This window comes from Sorex fumeus, unplaced genomic scaffold, assembly GCF_029834395.1.
Source record: "Sorex fumeus unplaced genomic scaffold, SorFum_2.1 ptg000024l, whole genome shotgun sequence".
Lineage (NCBI taxonomy): Eukaryota > Metazoa > Chordata > Mammalia > Eulipotyphla > Soricidae > Sorex > Sorex fumeus.
In genome coordinates, this window is record NW_026606081.1 from 18,470,505 (window position 1) to 18,491,341 (window position 20,837).

The 20,837-nt window shown below is 63.0% G+C and overlaps 2 protein-coding genes across 5 annotated transcripts in view; one reads left to right on the top strand and one right to left on the bottom strand.

The window, feature by feature from the left end:
• The first annotated feature begins 826 nt into the window (after window positions 1–826).
• MANBA (mannosidase beta) lies at window positions 827–17,815 on the top strand. Its single transcript, XM_056114099.1, has 17 exons — window positions 827–1,719; window positions 5,960–6,054; window positions 6,676–6,781; window positions 8,047–8,214; window positions 8,565–8,688; window positions 9,764–9,939; window positions 11,250–11,360; window positions 11,775–11,926; window positions 12,219–12,336; window positions 13,541–13,627; window positions 14,663–14,827; window positions 14,982–15,200; window positions 15,463–15,627; window positions 15,740–15,884; window positions 16,481–16,623; window positions 17,030–17,287; window positions 17,447–17,815. Exons 1-17 carry the CDS (start codon window positions 1,519–1,521, stop codon window positions 17,669–17,671), a joined length of 2,658 nt encoding a protein of 885 aa, XP_055970074.1. The 5' UTR covers window positions 827–1,518; the 3' UTR covers window positions 17,672–17,815.
• Window positions 17,816–18,479: 664 nt separating this feature from the next.
• NFKB1 (nuclear factor kappa B subunit 1) overlaps window positions 18,480–20,837 on the bottom strand; it is a 43,081-nt gene continuing 40,723 nt past the window's right edge. For all 4 annotated transcript variants that reach the window (XM_056114129.1, XM_056114127.1, XM_056114128.1 and 1 more), the window contains 6 exons: window positions 20,677–20,779; window positions 19,981–20,105; window positions 19,682–19,751; window positions 19,429–19,601; window positions 19,132–19,315; window positions 18,480–18,842 (listed from right to left, as the gene is read on the bottom strand). In XM_056114129.1, the coding sequence (XP_055970104.1) occupies window positions 18,709–18,842; window positions 19,132–19,315; window positions 19,429–19,601; window positions 19,682–19,751; window positions 19,981–20,105; window positions 20,677–20,779 (789 nt within the window). In that variant the 3' untranslated portion in view covers window positions 18,480–18,708. The remainder of the gene's footprint in view (window positions 18,843–19,131; window positions 19,316–19,428; window positions 19,602–19,681; window positions 19,752–19,980; window positions 20,106–20,676; window positions 20,780–20,837) is intronic.

The window sequence follows — 20,837 nt, forward strand, 5'->3', positions numbered from 1 at the left end:
CTCCTGTCCTGAGCCCACTTGGGCCTGAGTGTCACGGGTCCGAGTGTCACACCCGCCCTGGCCCCCACGGGCCTGTGTAATCTCTTGGGGCTCCTTCCTCCCGCCTCCATCCTCAGGCCAGTCCCTTGCCTGCCCAGTCCTCCTGCCAATATTTTGGATCAAGTGCCTATAAACAGACGTCTGTTACTCGGGGGAGCACTTTCCCATCCAAGCAGAGTAGGGCGCAGAGACGTCTTGGGGCTGCCCAGCGTATGTCTGTGGCCCCCGGACTGTGGGCACCCGGGCTCACAGGTGCGGTGACCAGTCCAGCTGGCGACATGAGCCTGGCTCTCTCCCCTCGGTGCACAGGGGAAGGAGGCGGGGGCTGCGGCCCTTCTGCTCCAGCCCTCGCCGGGACTCTAGCCGGGCTGGGGGTGGGGCCCGGCTCCCGGATCCAGCGGAGGGGCTGTCCCGGGTGGACCGCTCTCGCACCCACCGCCCGGGCCTGTCCGGGGGCAGCTGCCGGCCGCTGGGCACCAGGGTGCGGCCAGTCCAGCGCCACCAGGCTGGAGGCAGGACGTGCGGGGCGGGCCGGGGACTGCGTGGGGCGGGGCTTGGATATATGGGCGGGGCCTTCAGGGAGGCGGGGCTTGGGGCGGGCCCTGGGTCCTATGGGGCGGGGTCAACCGGGGAGGGCGGGGCCTGGGGGAGTCAGACGAGGGCGGGGCCCCGGCGCGGGTTAGGGGCGGGCCCGGGTAGCGCTGGCGCCTCTTCCGCGCGCTCCAGCCCTTCCGCATCCTGTAGCCCCGGGTCCAGCAGCCTCCGGGCATACCTGCTCGGCGTCCAGCAGTCCCGGGTCCAGCAGCCCCGCATCCTGCAGCCCTGGGTCCAGCAGCCTCCAGGTCCAGCTGCTCGGCGTCCAAAAGCCCCGGGTCTAGCAGCCCCGCATCCTACAGCCCCGGGTCCAGAAGCCTCCAGGTCCAGCAGCCCCGGGTCCAGCAGCCTCCAGGTCCAGCAGCCCCGGGTCCAGCAGCCCCGCATCCTGCAGTCCCGGGTTCAGCAGCCTCCAGGTCCAGCTGCTCGGCGTCCAGCAGTCCCGGGTCCAGCAGCCTCCGGGTCCAGCTGCTCGGCGTCCAGCAGCCTCCGGGTTCAGCTACTCGGCGTCCAGCAGCCCGAGGTCCAGCAGCCCCGCCTGCAACAGTCCAGGGTCCAGCAGCCCCGGTCCCAGCGGCCCCGCGTCCAGCGATCCCGCGTCCAGCGGCCTCGGGTCCAGCAGCCCCGCTTGCAGCAGCCCCGGGTTTAGGGACCCCGCGTCCAGCGGCCCGGGGTCGAGCAGCCCCGGTCCCAGCGGCCCCGCTTGCAGCGGCCCCGGTCCCAGAGGCCCTGCGTGCAGCGGCCCCGGGTGCAGCGGCCCCGGGTCCAGCAGCCCCGCGTCCAGCAGCCCCGCGTCCAGAAGCCCCGCGTCCAGCGGCCCCGGGTCCAGCGACCCCGCGAGCAGCGACCCCGCGTGCAGCGGCCCCGGCCGGGCGGCGCCGCAGCATGTTCCCCCGCTCGCGGCGGCGGCCGGCGCTGCTCTGGCCGCTGCTGCTCGCGCTGTGCCGGGCGCTGGCCGGGGCCGCGGCGGGCAGCTACAGCCTGGCGGGCACCTGGACGCTGCGCAGCGCGAACGGCTCCGTGGAGCTGCCGGCGGCCGTGCCGGGCTGCGTGCACACGGCCCTGTGGCGGCGGGGCCTCACCCAGGTACGCGCCCCCCAAACCTAACCCTTAACCCCCGGCCCGGCTCCCCGCGACCCCACCCGGCTCCCTGCGCCCCCCCGCCCGGCTCCCTGAGGCCCTGGCCGCGCGCGCGCGCGCCCTGTCGCCGTCACCGAGTCGGGGCTCGTTAAGGGCGGGGCTGCCCCAGCCCACCCGGAACCAGGTCGGGGAAGCGCTGTGCAGGGGCTGCTGCAGGGACGGCGGTTCCTTCGCCTTAGAACGTGCCCCTCTTGGGGGGTGTGACCCAAAAAGAAAAAAAAAGTGCGTCCCAAAGGGACTTAGCAGGCGTGGTCCCGCGCACTGTCCTGTGTGAGGCCTGGCCTGCTCGGTCCAGGCTATGCTTGCATAGCTGGGGGAGTCGCGCCTGTGCACTGCAGGGGTCAAACTTGGGGTCTGCAGCACGCAAGGCCGTGCTCCAGCCCCGTAGCTGCCTCCAGACGCTTGTTATTGTTATTAGTTTGGTTTTCTTTGGGGATCACACACGGTTGTCTTTAGGCCTTACTCTGGGCTCTGTGCTCAGGATCACTCCTGGTGGTGCTCAGTGGAACACATGGGGTGCTGGGGATCGAACCTGGGTTGGCTGTGTGCAAGGCCAGCACCTGCCCGCGGTGCTAAGGCTCTGCCCCCACCTCCTGTTGAGTTGAAGGAAATACTTTTACCTTAGGATTTCGTTGGTGTGTAGCTCAGCGGGACCTGGGCCGGGCTTGGGGGCGGAGCTGGCGGGATCCCACCTCGCTGGGACTGGGTGGACCGTCTTCCTGCCCATAAAGATCTTGGTTATTTTGGTCTGGTGTTTGGGCCACACCCATCTGCGCTCAGGGATGGCTCCTGCAGGGCTCGGGGACCATGTGGGGTGCTGGGGAGCTAACTTGGTGGCCCCTAGCAAGGCAGCCCTTTAACCTCTTGTGCTATCTCTGGTCCTATTTTTAGTGAGCAAACAACTCGTGACAGCTGGCTTTGACCCCGGGCTGTGTTTGAGGTGCGGGGAGGGGGGTATCTTGCCTTTGTACCCACAGGACGAGAATGACGCAGCCGGAGCCGGAGTGTGTGGCAACACGGCTGGCGTGACCACACGCATACGGCTCCGCAGGGGTCTGGGCTTGAGAGGGGCTGGGACCTTCGCCAGCAAGGGCTCCTGGGCACCGTGGCTCCTTTGCCTCTCATTACGAATGTGGTTTCCGGTGTTCAGACACCGACCCCACCGGAGTTCGCCAGCTCCTTAATGTTTGGGCTTCTCGGTTTGGTGCTGTGGACGTCCGGCTGTGTTACGCCTTCCTGCCACCACGAGGTCATTCTCCCAGAGTGTCTGAGGCCAGCGAGCTTGCTCCACGGGCTCTGCACGCAGGCACCGAGCGCCTTCCCGCCCCGAGCACTGCTCTGAGAGCCTCTGGAGCTGGGAGTGTCTGTTGTGGTCACCACACGGGACTCACTGAGAGTCGTTTGGATCAGGTGGTGCACGCAGGAGTTCTTCTGATGATGTACTTGAAGGGTCTGAGTTTTCTTGGCACAGAGAATGGGAGGGAGCTGGTAGCGGGTGGGACTGGCTCGCTCTCGGGAGCCTGGGGAAGCCAGCCTCACTCAGCAGTGCTCAGAAACCATGCTTGGGGACTCCCTGCCTCTGCTGAGGGGGTGCTCTAGGTGGCAGTGCTCTGGGAACCATGCAGGATGGGTCAGTGAGCCTGGAGCACGCAGGCAGGTGCTCAGCCTCTGAGCTCTCTCCAGCCCAGAAGTGCTCCTGGGGACTCTTCAGAGCTTCTGTGCTGGGGATTGAACCTGGGTCTCTCACACACACACACACACACACTCACACAAGTCACGTGCTCGTCCACTGCATGCTATCCCAGCAGCCCAGGGTCCATGGAGGTTCACAGACAGCAGCTTCGGTGCCTCCAGGGCTCCGCTGTTGGTGCTCAGGGGTGGTGTGGCTGGCCTTGTGCCCAGCCCTGTTCTGGGCTCTCTCTTCTGGCCGTTGCTTTGTAGGTTGACTCCTATTTCAAGACCACTCACTATCCTGTCCTGTCCTCCTGTTGTTCATCGATTTGCTCAAGCGGGCACAGTAACATCTCCATTTTGAGACTTGTTGTTACTGTATTTGGCATATTTTTATTTATTTATTTATTTATTTTTGTATTTGGCATATTGAATACATCACGAGTAGTTTGCCAGGCTTTGCTGTGCGGGTGAGATACTCTCAGTAGCTTGCCGGGCTCTCCGAGAGGGGCAAAGGGATCGAACCTGGCTTGGCCAGGCTTGTCTCGTGCAAGGCAAATGCCCTACTGCTGTGCCATGCTATCGCTCCAGCCCATTTCAAGACCATTTTTTTTTTTCGCTTTTTGGGTCACACCCGGCATTGCACAGGGGGGTTACTCCTGGGTCTGCACTCAGGAATTACTCCTGGTGGTGCTCGGGGGACCATGTGGGATGCTGGGAATCGAACTCGGGTCGGCCATGTGCAAGGCAAACATATAGCAGATATAGCCCTATCTGCTATACTTTTGCCCCGCCCCAAGATCATTTAGTTTTAATCACTGTCACTCTAGCTTTTAGTCTGGAGTCGGGTCACACGATGACATTCTTCTTGGGACTGCTTTAGCTCTTTGAGGTGTTTTATTTTGTTGATTTTGGCCTTACCCAGTAGTGCTCAGGGTCACTCCTGGCGGGGTTCCAGGTACCATCGGGGTGCTGGGGTTAAACCTGCTTGGCTGTGCCCAAGGCAGGTTCCTTATCGAGCTGTGCTGTTCTCTCGCCAGCCAGTCCGGGCCAGTTGCGTGCAAAGCAGGGGCCTTCCCTGCTGTGCTGCTTGTCTAGCCCTGGGTTTGCTTTGGGTTCCCTCTGTGGATGCCCCAGGCCTTTGCCTGGTTCCTTGCTCCAGGCTGGCTCCCGGCAGTGCCTGGGGGACCCTGTGGTGCCGTGCTGGAACCCAGCCTCCTGCAGGGCCAGCTGAGCCATCTGCACACCAGTGCTCCTCTTCTTTTTTATTTTTTCTTTTAATTTTTATTAGTGAGTCACCATGAGGTACAGCTGTAGACGTACACATTTTTGTGCTTGGGTTTCAGTTATACAATGATCGAGTACCCATCCCTCCACCAGTGCCCATTCTCCACCACCACTGATCCCAGTATCCCTCCCACCCCCTCACCCCCACCCCCATCCCACCCCGCCGCTGTGGCAGGGCATTTCCTTTTGTTCTCTCTCTCCTTTTGGGTGCTGTGGTTTGCAAAAGAGGCATTGAGTGGCAATCATGTTCGGTCTATAGTCTACTTTCAGCATGCATCTCCCATCCTGGGAGGATCCTCCCAACACCCTTTATTTGGTGCTCCCTTCTCTATCTGAGCTGCCTTTCCCCCCAGCATATGCGGCTGGCCTCTAAGCCATGGAGTGAACCTCCTAGTACTTATCTCGGCTATTCTTGGGTGTTAGTACACCCGCTCCTCTTTAGAAAGCATTTGCACGATTTTCTGTGTGATTCCTTCTGAACTCTGTTCAGAGTTTTCTTACAACCTGAGGGGGGTGTGTGCTGACTGCTGTCGCCTTCGAGCCTCAGAGCCGAGGGCCTCCAGTATATTTGACCCATCACACCCTTTCCAGAAAAAAGCAGAACACTCCTGCAACCTGTTCTAAGCAAACACACGGAAAGAGCTTCCTTGCTGTACTCAAGGCTTCTGTGCTGTCAGGGCTCCCCGGGGCCCTGAGCTGCCCCTCCGGCCTCGGCCCTTCCCCTCGCTGTCTGGGCTCCCCTGGGGCCCTGCGCTGTCCCTGTGGCCTGTGGTGCCCATTGACAGCAGCTGCATCTCGGCTTTGGACCATTTGCTCTGCGGGCTGTGAACTGGCCCCTGGGCCGTGCTGTGCCTGCCTGAGGCCCTGAGGCCCAGCGCTGCCCAGACCTCCAGGAAGACTCCCCCCGAAGCAGGAGGCGGTCACCGTGTCGGTGACCGTGCGGAGAAGCCTCTGCTGTCTCCACTGTGGTTATCCTGTTGGCTGGGTCCTCCCACAGCCAACCGTGTGTGCACACCCAGGGCCGCTAACCTGAGCTGTCCTGGACTCAGCCCCGACACAGAGAGCCTGACAGGGGGGTCCGTCCTGTCAGACCGGGGCAGGGAGGCTCACACTGCCTGCACCCACGGGCCCTGGATTCCGTCACGGCCGCTGGCGTGCGGCGTCGCTGCGTGATGCTTCGGGCTCCGGTGCTCTGGTGTGGGAAGGTGACTGGCCTCCCCCTTGGCAGGACCCTTACTATAGGTTCAATGACCTGGAGTCCAGGTGGATCGCCCTGGACAGCTGGACCTACAGCAGGGCCTTCACGCTCCCTGCCGAGCTCAGGTACTGCGGCCCTGGCTCTACCGTCTCTGCCCTTGGCGCTGCTGCTCCGTCTCTGGGGGACCCTGAGGAGGGGTGGACGGGGGGCAGACTCTGGGTATTGTGCCCAGCGATGACCCTTGTCTGCTGCGTTGGCCCCAGGCTCAGAATCAGGAGTGTGGAGGCTTTTGAGGCGTCTGTGTTGGCTGCCAGGCCCCACCACTGTCCATACTCCCAAGCTGCCCCTCCGGCCTCGGCCCTGCCCCTTGCTGTCAGGGCTCTCCGGGGCCCTGAGCTGCCCCTCTGGCCTCGAGGCCCAGCGCTGCCCAGACCTCCAGGAAGACTTCCCCCGAAGCAGGAGGCGGTCACTGTGTCGGTGACCGTGTGGAGAAGCCTCTGCTGTCTCCGCTGTGGTTATCCTGTCTGCTCCTCTGGGCCTCCCCCACGCTGCTTAGGGCTTCCCTGGCTCGGTGCTGGTCGGGCTTGGGGAACCACCTGGGGTGCTGGGGCTGAGACTAGGATCGGCCTCATGGGAGGCAGGTGCCTTGCCTTCATTATCTCTCTGGCCCCCATTCCATTAATTCTTATTAACAAAGGGATGTATCTAACCAGCATTTTATGGACCTTAAAAATCTTTTCTTTCAGGAAATGGAAGAATATCTACCTGATCTTTGAGGGAGTGGATACGGTGGCCCAGATTGTGCTGAATAATGTCACTCTCGGAAAGACAGACAACATGTTCGTCAGATATGTGAGTGGCAGCCCACAGGTTTCACAGGCAGCGAAGGCACTTGTGCACCAATGTGTGCATGAGTGCGTGTGCGTAGGTGTGCGTGTGTGCATGCATGTGTGTGCATGTGTGTACATATGTGTGCATAAGTGTGTACATGAATACGTGTGCTTATGTGTGTGCATGAGTATGTGCATATATGTGTGCATGAGTGTGCATATGTACATGAGTATGTGCCTATGTGTGTGCATGAGTGTTCATATGTATGAGTGTGTGTGCATATGTGTGCATGAGCATATGTATATGAGTGCATGTGCATGCATGAGTGTGTGCATATGTGTATGCATGTGTTCGTGAATGTGTGAGAGCAGAATGTGTGATATGCGTGTGCATAAGTGTGTACATGAGTGTGTGCATGGGTATATATGCATATGTTTGTATATGCATGTGTGTATATGTGTGTATGAGTATGTGCACATGTGTCTGCATGAGTGCATATGTTGTGCATGAGTACATATGCATATGTGTGTATAAGTTTATACATGAATGTGAACATGTGTGCATGAGTATGTGTATGCATGTGTGTGCATATGAATGTGTACAAGTATATGTGTACATAAGTGCATGTGCCTGTGTGTAAATGTATGTGTTTATGCTTCTGTGTTTTTGTATGAGTGTATGCACATGTGCAGGCATGAATGTGTTCATGTGTAAGCCTGTGTGCACGAATTCACACATGTGCATATGTGCATGAGTGTGTATGCATGGTGTATACGTGCTTGTCTGATGTATGTCTGTAGGCATGTGTTTACATGTGCACACATGCGTGCATGTAATGTGCCAGGTGCATGTGCACGTGTGACAGGAGCCACTGGACAGTCACAGCCCTGCTGCCCTGTGTCCCTGTCGGTTTCCAGCACCTCCTTTGTGGACTGTTGGTGCTCTTGCAGCTGCTGCGACCAGGGGGGACTCATGGGCCTTTTACACCCGAGGGGCCCCTGCTCGGGGGAGGGGACGGCAGGCAGGTCCTGTCCAGGCCCTCTGACCCGAGGGCTGACTGCTGGACCCTGCTCCCGTGGCTAGTCGTGGACCAGGGAAAGGACATCCTCCAGGTGCCGCCGTGGCCGCCGTGGCGGAGGCTCGGGGACAGGCTTCCTGTGAGGCACGTCGGGGTCCTGCGGCAGGAGGACACGCCTTGCGCCATTGGCAGTGGGAGCAGCGGGCCCGGCTATGTCCTTCCTGAGGGGCCGCGCTGACCCTCCCGCTTCTCTGGGCTTGTCCTGCAGAGCTTCGATGTCAGTGGTGTGGTGCGGGCCGAGAATTGGCTGGAGGTGCGCCTGCAGTCGCCCGTGCGCTATGCTGCCCAGCAGAGCGCCGCCTACCCTGGCCCTGTGCCGCCGGCCTGCCCCCCGCCCGTGCAGAAGGGCGAGTGCCACGTGAACTTCATCCGGAAGGTGAGGTGACCGGGTGCTGTGGCTCGGGAGGGGGGCCCTGAGGTCCTGGTTAGATGACTACGTGGGGCGGGGTGGCCCTTGGGGTGCCCCCCCCGGAGGCTGGTTTCTGCAACCAAAGAGCTTAGGGACCCCCTGGTTCTGCCCATCCTGCCCCATGGCCCCACCAGCCCTTCTGCTCTGGGGCTGCCACCCTCTCCCTGTGAAGCGTCCCCGCCGCCATCTCACCCCGTCCAGCCTCCAGCACGCAGGGGTGGGGGAGGCATCCTGGGCAGACGGAGGGGGTCCTGCTGGGTGGGGAGTCCCGGGCAGCACCTCCACTGCCCACTCACAGCCATGTCCGCCCCCTCCAGGCGCAGTGCTCCTTCAGCTGGGACTGGGGCCCCTCCTTCCCCACCCAGGGCATCTGGAAGGGGGTGAGGCTGGAGGGCTTCAGCGGCTGCCGCCTGGATCACCTCACATTCGCACCGCTGTACAGTGAGTGCACCCAGTTCTTGGGGTCCCTGTGCCACGAGTGTTCCCAGGTCCCGGGGTTCCTGTCCCGTGAGTGTCCCCGGTTCCCGGAGTCTCTGTACCATGAGTGCCCCCAGCTCCCAGGGTCCCTGTCCCGTGAGTGTCCCCAGTTCCCGGGGTCCCTGTATGGTGAGTGCCCCAGCTCCTGGGCCCCGGGACTTCCTCCTGCCCTCCTGGCCCAGTGCCCGAGACTCCGGGCCACACCAGACAGACATCCACTGATGCCCCATGAGTATCTCAGCCTCCCCTGGGTGAGGACTCCAGCTTCTCCACTCTTTCTTCCTCTGGTAACTTGTGCTTCAGAGGGGAAGCTTCCGGAACACTGGGGAGGTTGTTCCTCAGAGCTGGGGGGCCAAATGCTAGTGGTGAAGAGTTCGCTTGGATGGAGGACACAGAATAGCAGACACACACAGCAACACACACACTCAGTGTCACACACAGTCTCACGCACAGTCTCACCCACATGCCTCACCCACACAGTGTCATGTACAGTCTCACCTATATACACAGTCTCACACACTCACACTCTCACCCACTCACAGTCTCACACACACGTGTCACGCACACTGTCCTGCTCACTCAGCCTCAGATAATCACAGTCTCATTCACACAGTTTCACCCCCACACAGTCTCACACACACACAGTCTCACACAGACAAACACACAGCCTCACAGTGTCAGGCACACACATACAGCCCCATACAGCCACACCACACACTCACAATCTCACACAAAGAGTTTCACCCCCACACAATCACACAGTGTCACGCACACACAGTCTCACCCACACACAGTCTCACACACTCACAGTCTCACACACAGAGTTTCAGTGTCACGCACACACAGTCTCACACATACACACCCTCCCCCAGTCTCACCCACGCACAGTCTCACACAGACACAATCCCACACAGTCTCACACAGACACAATAACACACAGTCTCACACACTCACAGTCTCACACACACAGTCTCGTGCAGACACAGTCACACAGTATCATGCACACACAGCCTTGTCACAGCGCGACTCTCTGCCTTAGACGTGTCTTCACGGGCGTGGCGTCTTGAAGTTGAAGCCTCCTTTGACGTGGACAGCACGAAGCCGCTCAGTGGCCTTGCAGTCGTCACCGTCCCTGAGCTGCAGACACAGCAGAAACTCGCCATTGAGCTTCAGTCTGGAAAAAGTCTCATGGAGTTGTCAGTGCCCATCAGCCCCGTGAGTCGTGGCTCCTGCCGGGGACACTGGCGGTGGGCAGGACTGGCTTTGTCCCAGGCACGGCCCCCCGCCCCCCCGTCACTGTGGGGCATGGCCCACCCCCAGCAACGGTGGAGATGGACACGCACTTCCCTGGGGATCCAGCCCTGTGCCCTGCAGGGCTGAGTTGGGGCGGGCAGACCAGCCTCCTGCCCACAGACTCCTCTTCTGCCTCCGTGGCCACGGCTGTTCCCAGGGGCTCGGGTGGGCAGCTCGCTGTTTTCCCGGACCCTCGTTCCAGTGCTCTCACTGATCATGAGGCTGTGAGAATTCAGAACCGTTTCTGGCTCTGGGTTTGACCAGAGGCCGTCCCTCCTGGGGGAAGCGTGCTGGGAGCTGGAGCTGCTTCTCGAAGCCTGTGCTGTTTCGTTCTTCCGCTTCATGCCCTGATCCTGCCCAACCCTGGCACTGAGGGTCTTAGGGTCTTTTCACTGTGGTGGAGGTCGCTGGGTTACAAAGCCATGAAGTGACATGTGTCCACAACTGCAGTGCCTCAGAACATCCCCCCCTTAGCATACTGGTTTCATTCATTCATTCTGGGCCACACCTGATGGTGCTCAGGGCTGACTCCTGGCTCTGTGCTCAGGGCTGATTCCCAGCTCTGTGCTCAGGGCTGACTCCTGGCTCTGTGCTCAGGGCAGACGCCTGGCTCTGTGCTCAGGACTCACTCCTGGCTCTGTGCTCAGGGCTGACTCCTGGCTCTGTGCTCAGGGCTGACTCCTGGCTCTGTGCTCAGGACTCACTCCTGGCTCTGTGCTCAGGGCTGATCCCCAGCTCTGTGCTCAGGGCTGAATCCTGGTTCTGTGCTCAGGGCTGGCTCCTGGCTCTGTGCTCGGGGCTTACTCCTGACTCTGTGCTCAGAGCTGACTCCTGGCTCTGTGCTCAGGGCAGACGCCTGGCTCTGTGCTCAGGACTCACTCCTGGCTCTGTGCTCAGGGCTGACTCCTGGCTCTGTGCTCAGAGCTGACTCCTGGCTCTGTGCTCAGAGCTGACTCCTGGCTCTGTGCTCAGGGCAGACGCCTGGCTCTGTGCTCAGGGCTCACTTCTGGCCAGCTCTGGAAGCCTTATGGGGTTCTGGGGATTGAACCAGGGTAGGCCCTAGTAGGCAAGCACCCTCCCTGCTGTACTGCCTCGGTCCCAACATCCTGATCATTATGGTTCAGTATCATCCAGGGAGGGAGATTTATAGTTTTAGGCAGAATCTGCCAGGCTTACATATGTCACAGGCTACTTAAAATGACTCATGTTGTTTCTTTTTTGTTTCTTAAAAGAATATTAGCGTTGAGACTTGGTGGCCTCACGGGTACGGGAACCAGACGGGCTACAACATGACCGTTGAGTTTGTGCTGGATGGAGACACCCGGATCACAGAGTCGGCTAGGGTGAGTTGGGGCTGGTCACTGCTGGATACCGCTGGACGACGGGCCTCTCTGGGAGAAGACCAGCCCTGCTAGACCCTGTCCTGAAGAGCAGGAATGCAGGTCCCAGCCTGCAAAACTGTTGTGTGCAAGTGCATGTGTGTGTGTATGGATGCGTAAGTGCAGGTTTGTGCCTGAGCGTGCATTCACAAGCATCTGTGTACACATGCATGTGTGCATGTGTACACGAGTGTGTGAGTGCATGCTGCGTGTTTGTGTGCATGCATGTGTTCATGAGTGTGTGCGTGTGTGTGCACGTATGGTGCATGCGTGTTTGTGTGTGCGTGCGTGTGTGAAAGGCTTTCCTGCTTTCCTTCCTTTAGAGTCTCCAGCCCGTGTCCTTATTAGGTTCCTGAATTCTGACTCTGCTCCTCACAGGTTTATTTTCGGACCGTGGAGCTTGTGGAAGAGAAGATAGAAGGGTCCGAGGGCCTGAGCTTCTACTTCAAGATTAACGGCGTCCCCATATTCCTGAAGGGCTCCAACTGGATCCCGGCGGATTCTTTCCAGGACAGGGTGACGCCTGCCCTGTAAGCGCCGGGCTCCCTGCTTGTGCCCCCGCAGCACCGGAGCTGAGGGTCTTCCCCTTCCCTGCCCTCCCCCTCCCTCCCCCTCCCCTCCCCTCCCTTCCCTTTCCCTCTCCTCCCTCCCCCCCTTTCCTTCTCTCACTTGACATCCCAGCAGCACAACTGTTATGTCTTTGAACTGTCTTTTGTAAGAAAACTTTGACATTTTTTTTTTTATCAGCGGTGAAGTCGTTTGAACATCTCCGACTCCCCCGGATTTCTGGATTAGCGTTCACTTTTAGATTTCCCCCTGCAGGCTGCGGCGCCTCTTGCAGTCCGCAGTGGACGCGAACATGAATGTGCTCCGGGTCTGGGGAGGCGGCGTTTACGAGCAGGACGAGTTCTACAGACTCTGCGACGAGCTGGGGATCATGGTGAGTGCCGGAGTGCGGGGGCGTGTGTGAGTATGAGAGAGTGTGTGTGTGGGAGTGCGTGTGGGAATGTGGGGGAGTGTGTGTGTGTGAGAGTGTGTATGGCATGTGTGGGAGTGTATGTGTGGGAGTGTGTGGAGTCTGGGAGTGTGTGTGGGTATGTGGGAGTGTGTGGAGTATGTGTGGGAGTGTGTGTGGGGGGAAGTGTGTGTGGGAGTGGGTGGGAGTGTGTGTGTGTGTGTGTGTGTGTGTGTGTGTGCGCCCTCCCCTCAGCTGCTTCTTGGGCTCAGGGCTCAGCATGACTCAGTCTTGTTTGTTGGGGAGGGGGTACCTGCAAACTCAGCCCCCCCATAACTGCCTGGGGCGAGCTTCCTTACCCCTGCCCCACGGGCACAGGAGACTTCAGGCCCTGTTTCCCTGGGGGCACCTGTCAGGCCCGTGCCCCAGAGCCTGGGCTGTGCACAGCCGAGATGGCAGGCCAGATGCTCTTCCTGGGGACCGCTGGCTCAGGTAAGTGCGTCCTGTCAGGTGCTGGGGGCGGGGCTCTGCTCCAAAGCCCCCCTGCAGCCCTGTCCTGTTCTTGTTTGAGCACCTGGCAGTGCTCGGAGCTCTCCTGGTTCCGTGCTCCTCCTGGTGGTATTCGGGGACCATAGGGGATGCCGAGGGTCAAACCCAGGACAGCTGTGTGCAAGGCAGGTGCCCACCCCGCCTGTTCAGTTCAGTTCAGTTTCTCACTTCTCCTCGTCTCCTCGTATTCCTCTTTTGATGTATTTTCTCTTTTCTGTGCACGTCCCATGGGCACATGGGCGGCTGTGATTGGCTGCCCGAAGACCGTGTCAGCCTGTGGGTGTGAAAGTGGAAACTCAGTGACTCACAGCACTGCAGGGCCCCTGGGGTTCTGTGCACGTGTGAGTGTGCACATGTGTGCATGTGTCGGTATGCATGTATGCGTGTGCGCACATATGGTGCAAGTCCATGTGCACGCACGTGCCTGCGTGTATGCGTGTGGAGCTGACTGTCCTCCAGGCCTTTCCGGACAGCCAGTGCTGCCCTCGGGAGTGCCCGCATGCTACAATTCCTTCCCCGCGCATCCCCGTCCACTGGGGTTAATGCGTGGTGCCTCCCCAGCCCGTGCGGGGAGCTGGTGTGGGGGTCCATCCATCCCCTGGCAGTCTGTCGAGCGCTGCCCTGTCCCTCCCCCTGGCAGGTGTGGCAGGACCTGATGTTCGCCTGTGCCCTGTACCCCACGGATGAGGCCTTCCTAAACTCCGTGCGTGCCGAGGTCGCCCATCAGGTAAGGTGGCGGGCGCAGCGGTTGCAGGCTGCCCGGCCTCACACAGGTACCTGTAAGGTCGGGAGAGGTAGGCGCCTGCCCTGTCCTGCAGGTGTGCCTCCCATCCTACAGGTGTGTCCCCTGTCCTGCAGGTGTCTTCCACTCTCTTCGGTGCCAGCCCCACCCCCTGGCGTAAGCGCCGATGTGGTTTGTGTGTGTGTTGGGTGTGTACACACACAGTGCGGCCATGGCTCCATATGTCCGAGCCTGAGCTGCTGGTTAGCCCTGCCCACCAGGAGGCCTGAGCATCCTTCATGGGAACCTTGAGGGACATGGGTGTGATGTGTCGCAATGAGGCTGAAGTCCACCAGGGGCTGTGGGAGAGGCAAGAGCGCGAGTGGGCCGTGGGTTGTCGCTGGGCAGCGGGAGGCCCTGAGTCCCGAGTGTGGTGTCCACGGAGTGTTTGCCTGAAGCCCCCGAGGACGTGGTGGGAGCTGATCGGGTCCTCACGGGATGTGGGTGGAAGGAGCTGGGGCCCGTGTGGTGACGTGGCGATGCCCTGCTGGGCCTGTGTGGGGCAGATGCTGCGGGCGCCCTGGGCCCCTGGAGCACCGCTGGTGGCCACCCGGGACCCCTTGAGCACTGCTTGGGAGGGGTTTGGCCCCAAACAGGACATAGGTGGAGATGGCTGGTGGGGGGCTTGGCCCCGGTGGCCTCTCCAGCCCCAAGGCCCTGTGCTGTGTCAAGCGCTCTGGGGGGGTATGACTGGGCCTCCTGGGGGAGTGTCCCTGGGCGCTGAGCGGTCCCCATCTCTGGCCTTGGGGCCTGGGGGCAGCCTTGGTCTGGGATGTCCCCACACATTTCGGCCTTTGGCAGGACTGCAGGTGGGCACTGCCCCGGCCTGGACGCGGGCCTGGGAGGTCTCTGAACAGCGCCGAGGCGGGGGCCAGTCCCTGTGGCCTCAGGCATCCCCACACTGGGTCTGGGGCCTTGGGGGCTGTGGGCGGCACAGGCGGCAGCCCCCCTCCAGGCCCTCAGCGCCTGCTCCTGCCGCAGGTCCAGAGGCTGAAGCCGCACCCCTGCGTCATCGTCTGGAGCGGCAACAATGAGAATGAGCTGGCGCTGATGGACGACTGGTTCCACACGGGGGACAGGGCTGCCGCCTTCCGGGCCGACTACGTGACGCTCTACGTGAAGAACATCCGCGCCCTCGTCCTGTCGGTGTGTGGCCAGGGTGCCCTCCCGGCCATCCTGCTCGGTCGGGGCCGTGCCCTGTGGCCAGCCTGCGCCCTGCGCCCGCCCCGTCCCTGGGATGCTGCAGAGCGAGCATCTCCCGGGCGCCCAACACATCCACCTGGGCTGTTTTTCCTCCCAGGGAGACGGAACGCGTCCGTTCCTCCCCTCCAGCCCCACGAATGGCGCGCGGTCGGAGGCCGAGGGCTGGCTGTCGGAGCACCCGGACAGCAGCCTCTATGGGGACACGCACTTCTACGACTACGCACGTGACTGCTGGGACTGGCGCATCTTCCCCCGGGCGCGGCTGGTGTCCGAGTACGGCTACCAGTCCTGGCCGTCCCTCAGCTCGCTGCAGCAGGTGGGTGTGCGGGCTCGTGTCCAGCGCGGGGACCCGTCCTGACCGGCCTTGGCTTTGTCGCGGCGGTGGGCGGATGCGCGGGCTCTTGCCCAGCCCGAATGCGGGAACCGGTCCCGGCCGGCCTCGCTCCCTGTGGGGGCAGCACAGACTCTGAGCCGGCTGTGGCTTCCCTGGGGCCAGCGGTGCTGGGCATCACGTGGGGACCAGTGCCTCTCTGGCCACTCATTCTGTCTCCCACCCCTGCCCGGCCTCGTCGCCACAGGTCTCTGCACCCGAGGACTGGTTCTCCGGCAGCTCGTTCCTCGCCCACCGGCAGCATCGTCAGAACGGCAATGAGGAGATGCTGAAGCAGGTGGCCCAGAATTTCAACCTGTCCCAGAGCAGAGACCCGCTGCGCCATCTCCGAGAGACCATCTACCTGACCCAGGTGAGGCCGCGAGTCCTGCGGGGCCGGGCCTGGACGTGATGACCCCGTCTCAGGCTCCTGCCCTTGGCTGTCCGAGTGCCCACGGTGAGTGAGTGGAGGGTCCCGCCCGCAGGTGATGCAGGCCCAGTGCGTGAAGACCGAGACCGAGTTCTACCGGCGCAGCCACAGCGAGCTGGAGGCCGGCCAGGGCCACACCATGGGAGCCCTCTACTGGATGCTCAACGACATCTGGCCGGCCCCGTCCTGGTCCTCGCTCGGTGGGTCCCGGGGCTCCTTCCGGCGGCCGCCACCCCCCACAGGGTGCCTGCAGCCCCTGAGACCCCTGTCCCCAGCCAGGGCCAGTGTCCGAGTGGTGTGGTTCAGGGCAGGGAACCCTCGAGCCCATGACACCCTGCAGCGGCCTGGGGGGCCGGGCCCTGCCGGCTGCGGCTCTGGCTTTGCAGTGAGGAGGGTGTCGGCGCAGGCGGCTTCAGGGGAGCCGGCAGGTGACCGCAGGGTCCAGGAACTCGGGACAGTGTTTGCAGACAAACTAATGGTCTTTGCCGCTTGGGTTCACGCCGTTTCAGGCTACCAGCAGGTTTGGCTCCTGCCGTGGGCACCCGGCCTCCGGAAATGCCTGCGTGATGGGCTCTGTCCATCCATCAGTCTGTGCCCTCCCTGCTCCCTTCCTCCCCTCTCCCTCACCTGGCTCGGCTGGCTGCATGGGGCGGGGCGGCTCCGTGCTGCTGCGCAGCTCCTGGCCGGCCGGGGCGGGACCTCTCCCAGGTGCAGGCGGCAGTTGGTCCTCGGTGTGAAGCCGCAGGCGGGGTCCCGGGCAGGGTCCCGGCGTGGGTTGATTGCCCCTGTGCTGCAGAGTACGGAGGCAAGTGGAAGATGCTGCACTACTTCGCCCGCCGCTTCTTCTCGCCGCTGCTGCCGGTGCCCGTGGAGCGGGACGGGGCGCTGCTGGTGTTCGGGCTGTCGGACCTGCGGGCACCCGCCAGCGTCCAGCTGCAGGTGAGGCGCCAGCCACCCCTGCGGCTCTCCGTGGACACGCCTGCGTGTTTCTCAAAGGGTCTGGACGCTGCGCTCACCCGGCCGTCCTGGGCCCTCTGAGACCTGTCTAGCTGCCTCGGGGGCTCCCGGGGGTCGGAGGCAGCTGGGGGGGACGCACATCAGAGCCGCTCGCTCGGGTCGGAGAATCCAGGTCTCCTGAGAGCAGGGACACAGCCCGAGGCTGGAAACTGTAGGGAGGGGTGTGGAGACGGGCGGGGGCGGGTCGGGCTGTTGGGAGCCTTGTGTGGCAGAGGCAGCCCCCCGACCGCTTCGCTGAGACCCCGCCTCCGTCGCCACCCCCGCAGGTGCAGCCCCTTGAGACCCACGTCCCTGCAGGTGCAGCCCCCTGAGACCCCTGTCCCCGCAGGTGCAGCTGCTGGCCTGGAGCTCTCTGCAGCCCCGCTGCTCGCTCAGCCTGGAGCCCACCACGCTGCAGCCCGGAGCCGCATCGCTGCTTCTGCGGGAGCCGCTGCGCCCCCTGCTGGCACGCTGCGGGAACTGCACGCGCAGGGCCTGCCTGGTGCAGGTGCAGTTGTGGGCGGGGGCTGAGCCCTGGGGTCCCGACAACCACCTCCTCCTGTCTCGGCCCAGGGACTCAGAGGGACTGCGCCCCCCAAGCATCACTGTGAGTAGGGGGCCCTGGAGGGGCTGGGGGAGGGGGGAAGAGTGGGGGAGGGTCACTGGGGGAGGGGCTGCTGGGGGAGGGACTGGGGGAGACCCCGGGAGTGGGGGGCTGTGGGCACCGCAGCCCAGCCCAGCCCAGCCCAGCCCGCCATCCCTCCAGGTGGACATCTCTCAGCACGGAGACACGTTTGCCTTCGTCCTGGAGACTCAGGCTGTGGCCGCCTTCGTGTGGCTGGACGTGGGGGCCATCCCCGGGCGGTTCAGTGACAACGGCTTCCACCTGACTCAGAGGGCCCGGCTGGTGCACTTCCTGCCCTGGGCGCCCACCAGCGTCGGGGACCTGCGGAGGGAGCTCCGCGTGACCTCGCTGGCCGATGTCTCCTGAGACGCCCGCATCTCCTGGCCTGCACCATGGCCACTCTCTGGCCCCTGGACATCACTCCGGAGGTGGGATTGCTCGGGTCAGTGCCGTGAGCTCACAGAATCCTGTGACCACTGGGCGGGGCCGAGGGTCACCGTCCCTGCCGCTGTGGGCCTGGGTCTGAGGGACGGGACTTGGCTCATAAATACAGTCCACGCTGCCCTGTCTGTGGCTCTGTCCTTCTGCTGGCCCGTGGCTTTGCAGGGGCTTCTCCTGGGGCCTGTCACAGGGGCTCGGGGTGGAGAGGACCTCGGGGTAGACGGGGCTCAGGGTGGACGGGCTTAGATGAAGGGGCTCAGATGGACGGACCTCAGGATGGTCAGGCCTCGGGATGGACGGGCTCAGATGGATGGGGAACTTGATGGACTTAGGATGGATGGGGCTTGCGGTGGACAGGGCTGAGGTTAAGCACAGCAGCAAGGTGGGACCCTCGAGTGCCGTGGAGTGCCGGTGCCCTAGTGAGTGGCTCGGGTGGGGGTCTGTGCAGAGCCATGGCAGGGGCAGGGACGCCCACCCTCAGGTGCCCATGACCTGGTGGCCGAGACCTCAAGCTGACAGTGCTGAGCTGCTGCTTAGCTGGCTGCTGGGGGCTCTGGTGGCGAGTAACGGGGGCTCTGGTGGCGGGTGACGCCACGCTGGCGCGGCTGTTCCCATGGTGCAGAGCCCCTGGTGCCTAAGGGCTTGGACCCAGGAGCCATCGTCGGGCCTGAGTGCCGGGAGAGTGCCCCGTGCGGGGCCGTGAGGAACGGTGAGAGCAAGAGATCAATTTGCTTTTTCTTTTATTATAAAAGTAAAATAAAAAATAGCATTTATAAATCCGACCTTTCTTCTTTAAAGTATTTGATCTAAAAACATATTTACAGTAGCAAAACGCAGAAAAGGGGGGGAAGGGCCATTTGGCACTGCCGTGCCCGTGTTTCGAGGCTTGGGCTCTCCCGGCGAGTCTGTGGCGCCTGTGTGGCCGCGGCGTCCCTGCGGCCGTCCGTCTGTCCGTCTCCACGCTACACCTTGCCCTCGAGGGGCCCGTCCTGCTGGCACGCGGGCAGCACTGTGCCCGTCAGCGTGTCCGTGAAGCTGAGTCTGTGGAAGGACGTCTCCACGCCGCTGTCACACATGCTGTCCTCGCCCAGCTTGTCTGCAGGCAGAGGTGGGACTCAGCGGGTCCTGCCTCCGCAGCCCCGGGGGGCACATCCTGGGGGAGCCCACTCACAGCCCCACTGCACCACAGTCTCTGGCTGTGGGCTTTGCTGCATGCATGCATGTGTGTGTTCAGGTGCCTGTGTGTGCATATGTATGTGTGTGTGTTCAGGTACACATGTGTCCAGCATGTGTGTTTGGGTGCCTGTGTGTGCGATGCCTGTGTGTGTGTCTGTTCATGTGGCCCGACCTGGCCTGGGGGGCTCCGTGCTGGCCCCATCTCTTACCCATTGGCAGTGGCCGCTTGCAGGCAGGGGACACGGGTGAATGGGGTGCCGGGGTGGTGGTGGCTGGTGGGGGCTGTGGCGGGCTCCCGAGCGGGCAGAAGGCAGCTTGTACCAGCCGCACGGCCTCGGCGTAGCCCATCTGGTGCAGTGCCTGCAGCAGCTCCTGGACGGTGCCCCCTGAGACCTGGAGGGGCGGGGGCTGCATGAGGTGGCACAGCTCCGTGGGGAGGGGGAGGCAGCCCCTGGGACTCAGGATCCCCCCTACCCTGGAACTGCAGGAACTGGTGAGGCGGATACCTCATAATTGTCCATGAGTGTCTTGGGGGGCGCGGGACTCAGACGGAAGGCGTTGTTCAGCACCCCCAGGCCCAGCTTCTGGGACAGCGTGGCCCAGTTCTTGTCTGGTTCCGGCTGCTGCAGCAGCTCATAGAGTCGGGCCTTGGTGTCCTCAGGCAGCTGCTTCACATCTCCTGGGGGAGGGGGCGCTGAAGCCTGGGGGCGGGAGCCCATCCCCCACTCCCCCACCCCACCCCACCCCGCCACCACTCACCCTGTGCCAACAGCTTGGCCTCGGAGTCGGCAGGCGGTGGGTAGGGCTTCCCGGTCAGGATGTCTATCACCTGAGGATGGGGAGGGGAAACTGGGTGGGCCTCCAACGTCCAAGTGAGCCTGGCTGGGGCAGGGGGGTGGGATCCAAGGGGCCTGAGCCCCCCGGGGCACCTCAGGGCTGATGGACCACCCGGGGGCCTCCCTCCACGACCCAGCTGGAACCCACTGCCCGAGCGGGAGAGCCCACCGGCCCCAGCTGGCCTGGACGCCCACCCCTGGGTCAGGACCCGCTGCACCCACCTGCTGGGTGGTGGCCATATCCAGTGGAGTGGTCCCGGGCACTATCTCCTCGCCGTCGCTGTCCTCTCCCCATGAGTCATCCAGGTCGTAGAGGGGCTCAAAGTTCTCCACACAAGGGTCCGCCCCTGTGGTCGAACACACGGCCAGGGGATCAGCCCTCAGGACTCTGACCCAGTTCCGTGGCCTGTCCACTGGGAGCTCTGCCGGACTGCCCTGGTCACTCCCACCGACACACCCACCTCCTGCTGCCCCAGCTGGGCAGCTCCCTGCAGCGGGGACCTGGGGCTGATCCCAGTCTGGGGGGAGGGGCGGGTCGGGTGGGGGAACACAGCTGGTCTGCACTCACATCGTGCCCAGAGGCTCTCCCGCCTCCCCCCGCCATCCAGGCCCCCTGACCCCTCCCCCGGGCTGTGACCCCCTTCCCCCAGGTGCTGACCCCCTCCCTGGCTGTGACCCCTCGGGCCTGACCGTCCCCCCAGGCCCTGACCCCCTCCCCAGCGCCCTGACCACTCCTGGGCCTGGCCTCCTTCCACGGCTTTGATCCCCTCTCCCAGGGACTGACCCTCTCCCCCAGGGCCTGACCACCTCCTCCAGTCCTGAACCCCTCCCCCGTGCCCTGGCCCCTCCCCCGGGCCCTGACCCCTCCCCTGGGCCTGACCGCCTCCCCAGGCCCTGACCCCCTCCCGGAGCGCTCACCCGCGGCCGTGAGCAGGGCGGTCAGCCACGCGGAGCCCCGGCCAGCCGCGATGTGCAGGGGCGTGGTGCCGTCGAAGGTGGCGCTGTCCACGCGGGCGGCCCCCTGCGGGCGGGGCGGTCAGGGCGTGGGGCGCGGCGGACGGGGGCCGGGGCCGGGGTCG

What these genes read in the sequence shown, in the direction of transcription:
- MANBA (XM_056114099.1), top strand. Translation starts at nt 1,519, where the DNA reads ATGTTCCCCCGCTCGCGGCGGCGGCCGGCGCTGCTCTGGCCGCTGCTG. An exon ending in TGTCAGTGCCCATCAGCCCC is followed by an intron (nt 9,940 to 11,249) that starts GTGAGTCGTGGC and finishes GTTTCTTAAAAG; the next exon opens with AATATTAGCGTTGAGACTTG. An exon ending in AGACCATCTACCTGACCCAG is followed by an intron (nt 15,628 to 15,739) that starts GTGAGGCCGCGA and finishes TCCCGCCCGCAG; the next exon opens with GTGATGCAGGCCCAGTGCGT.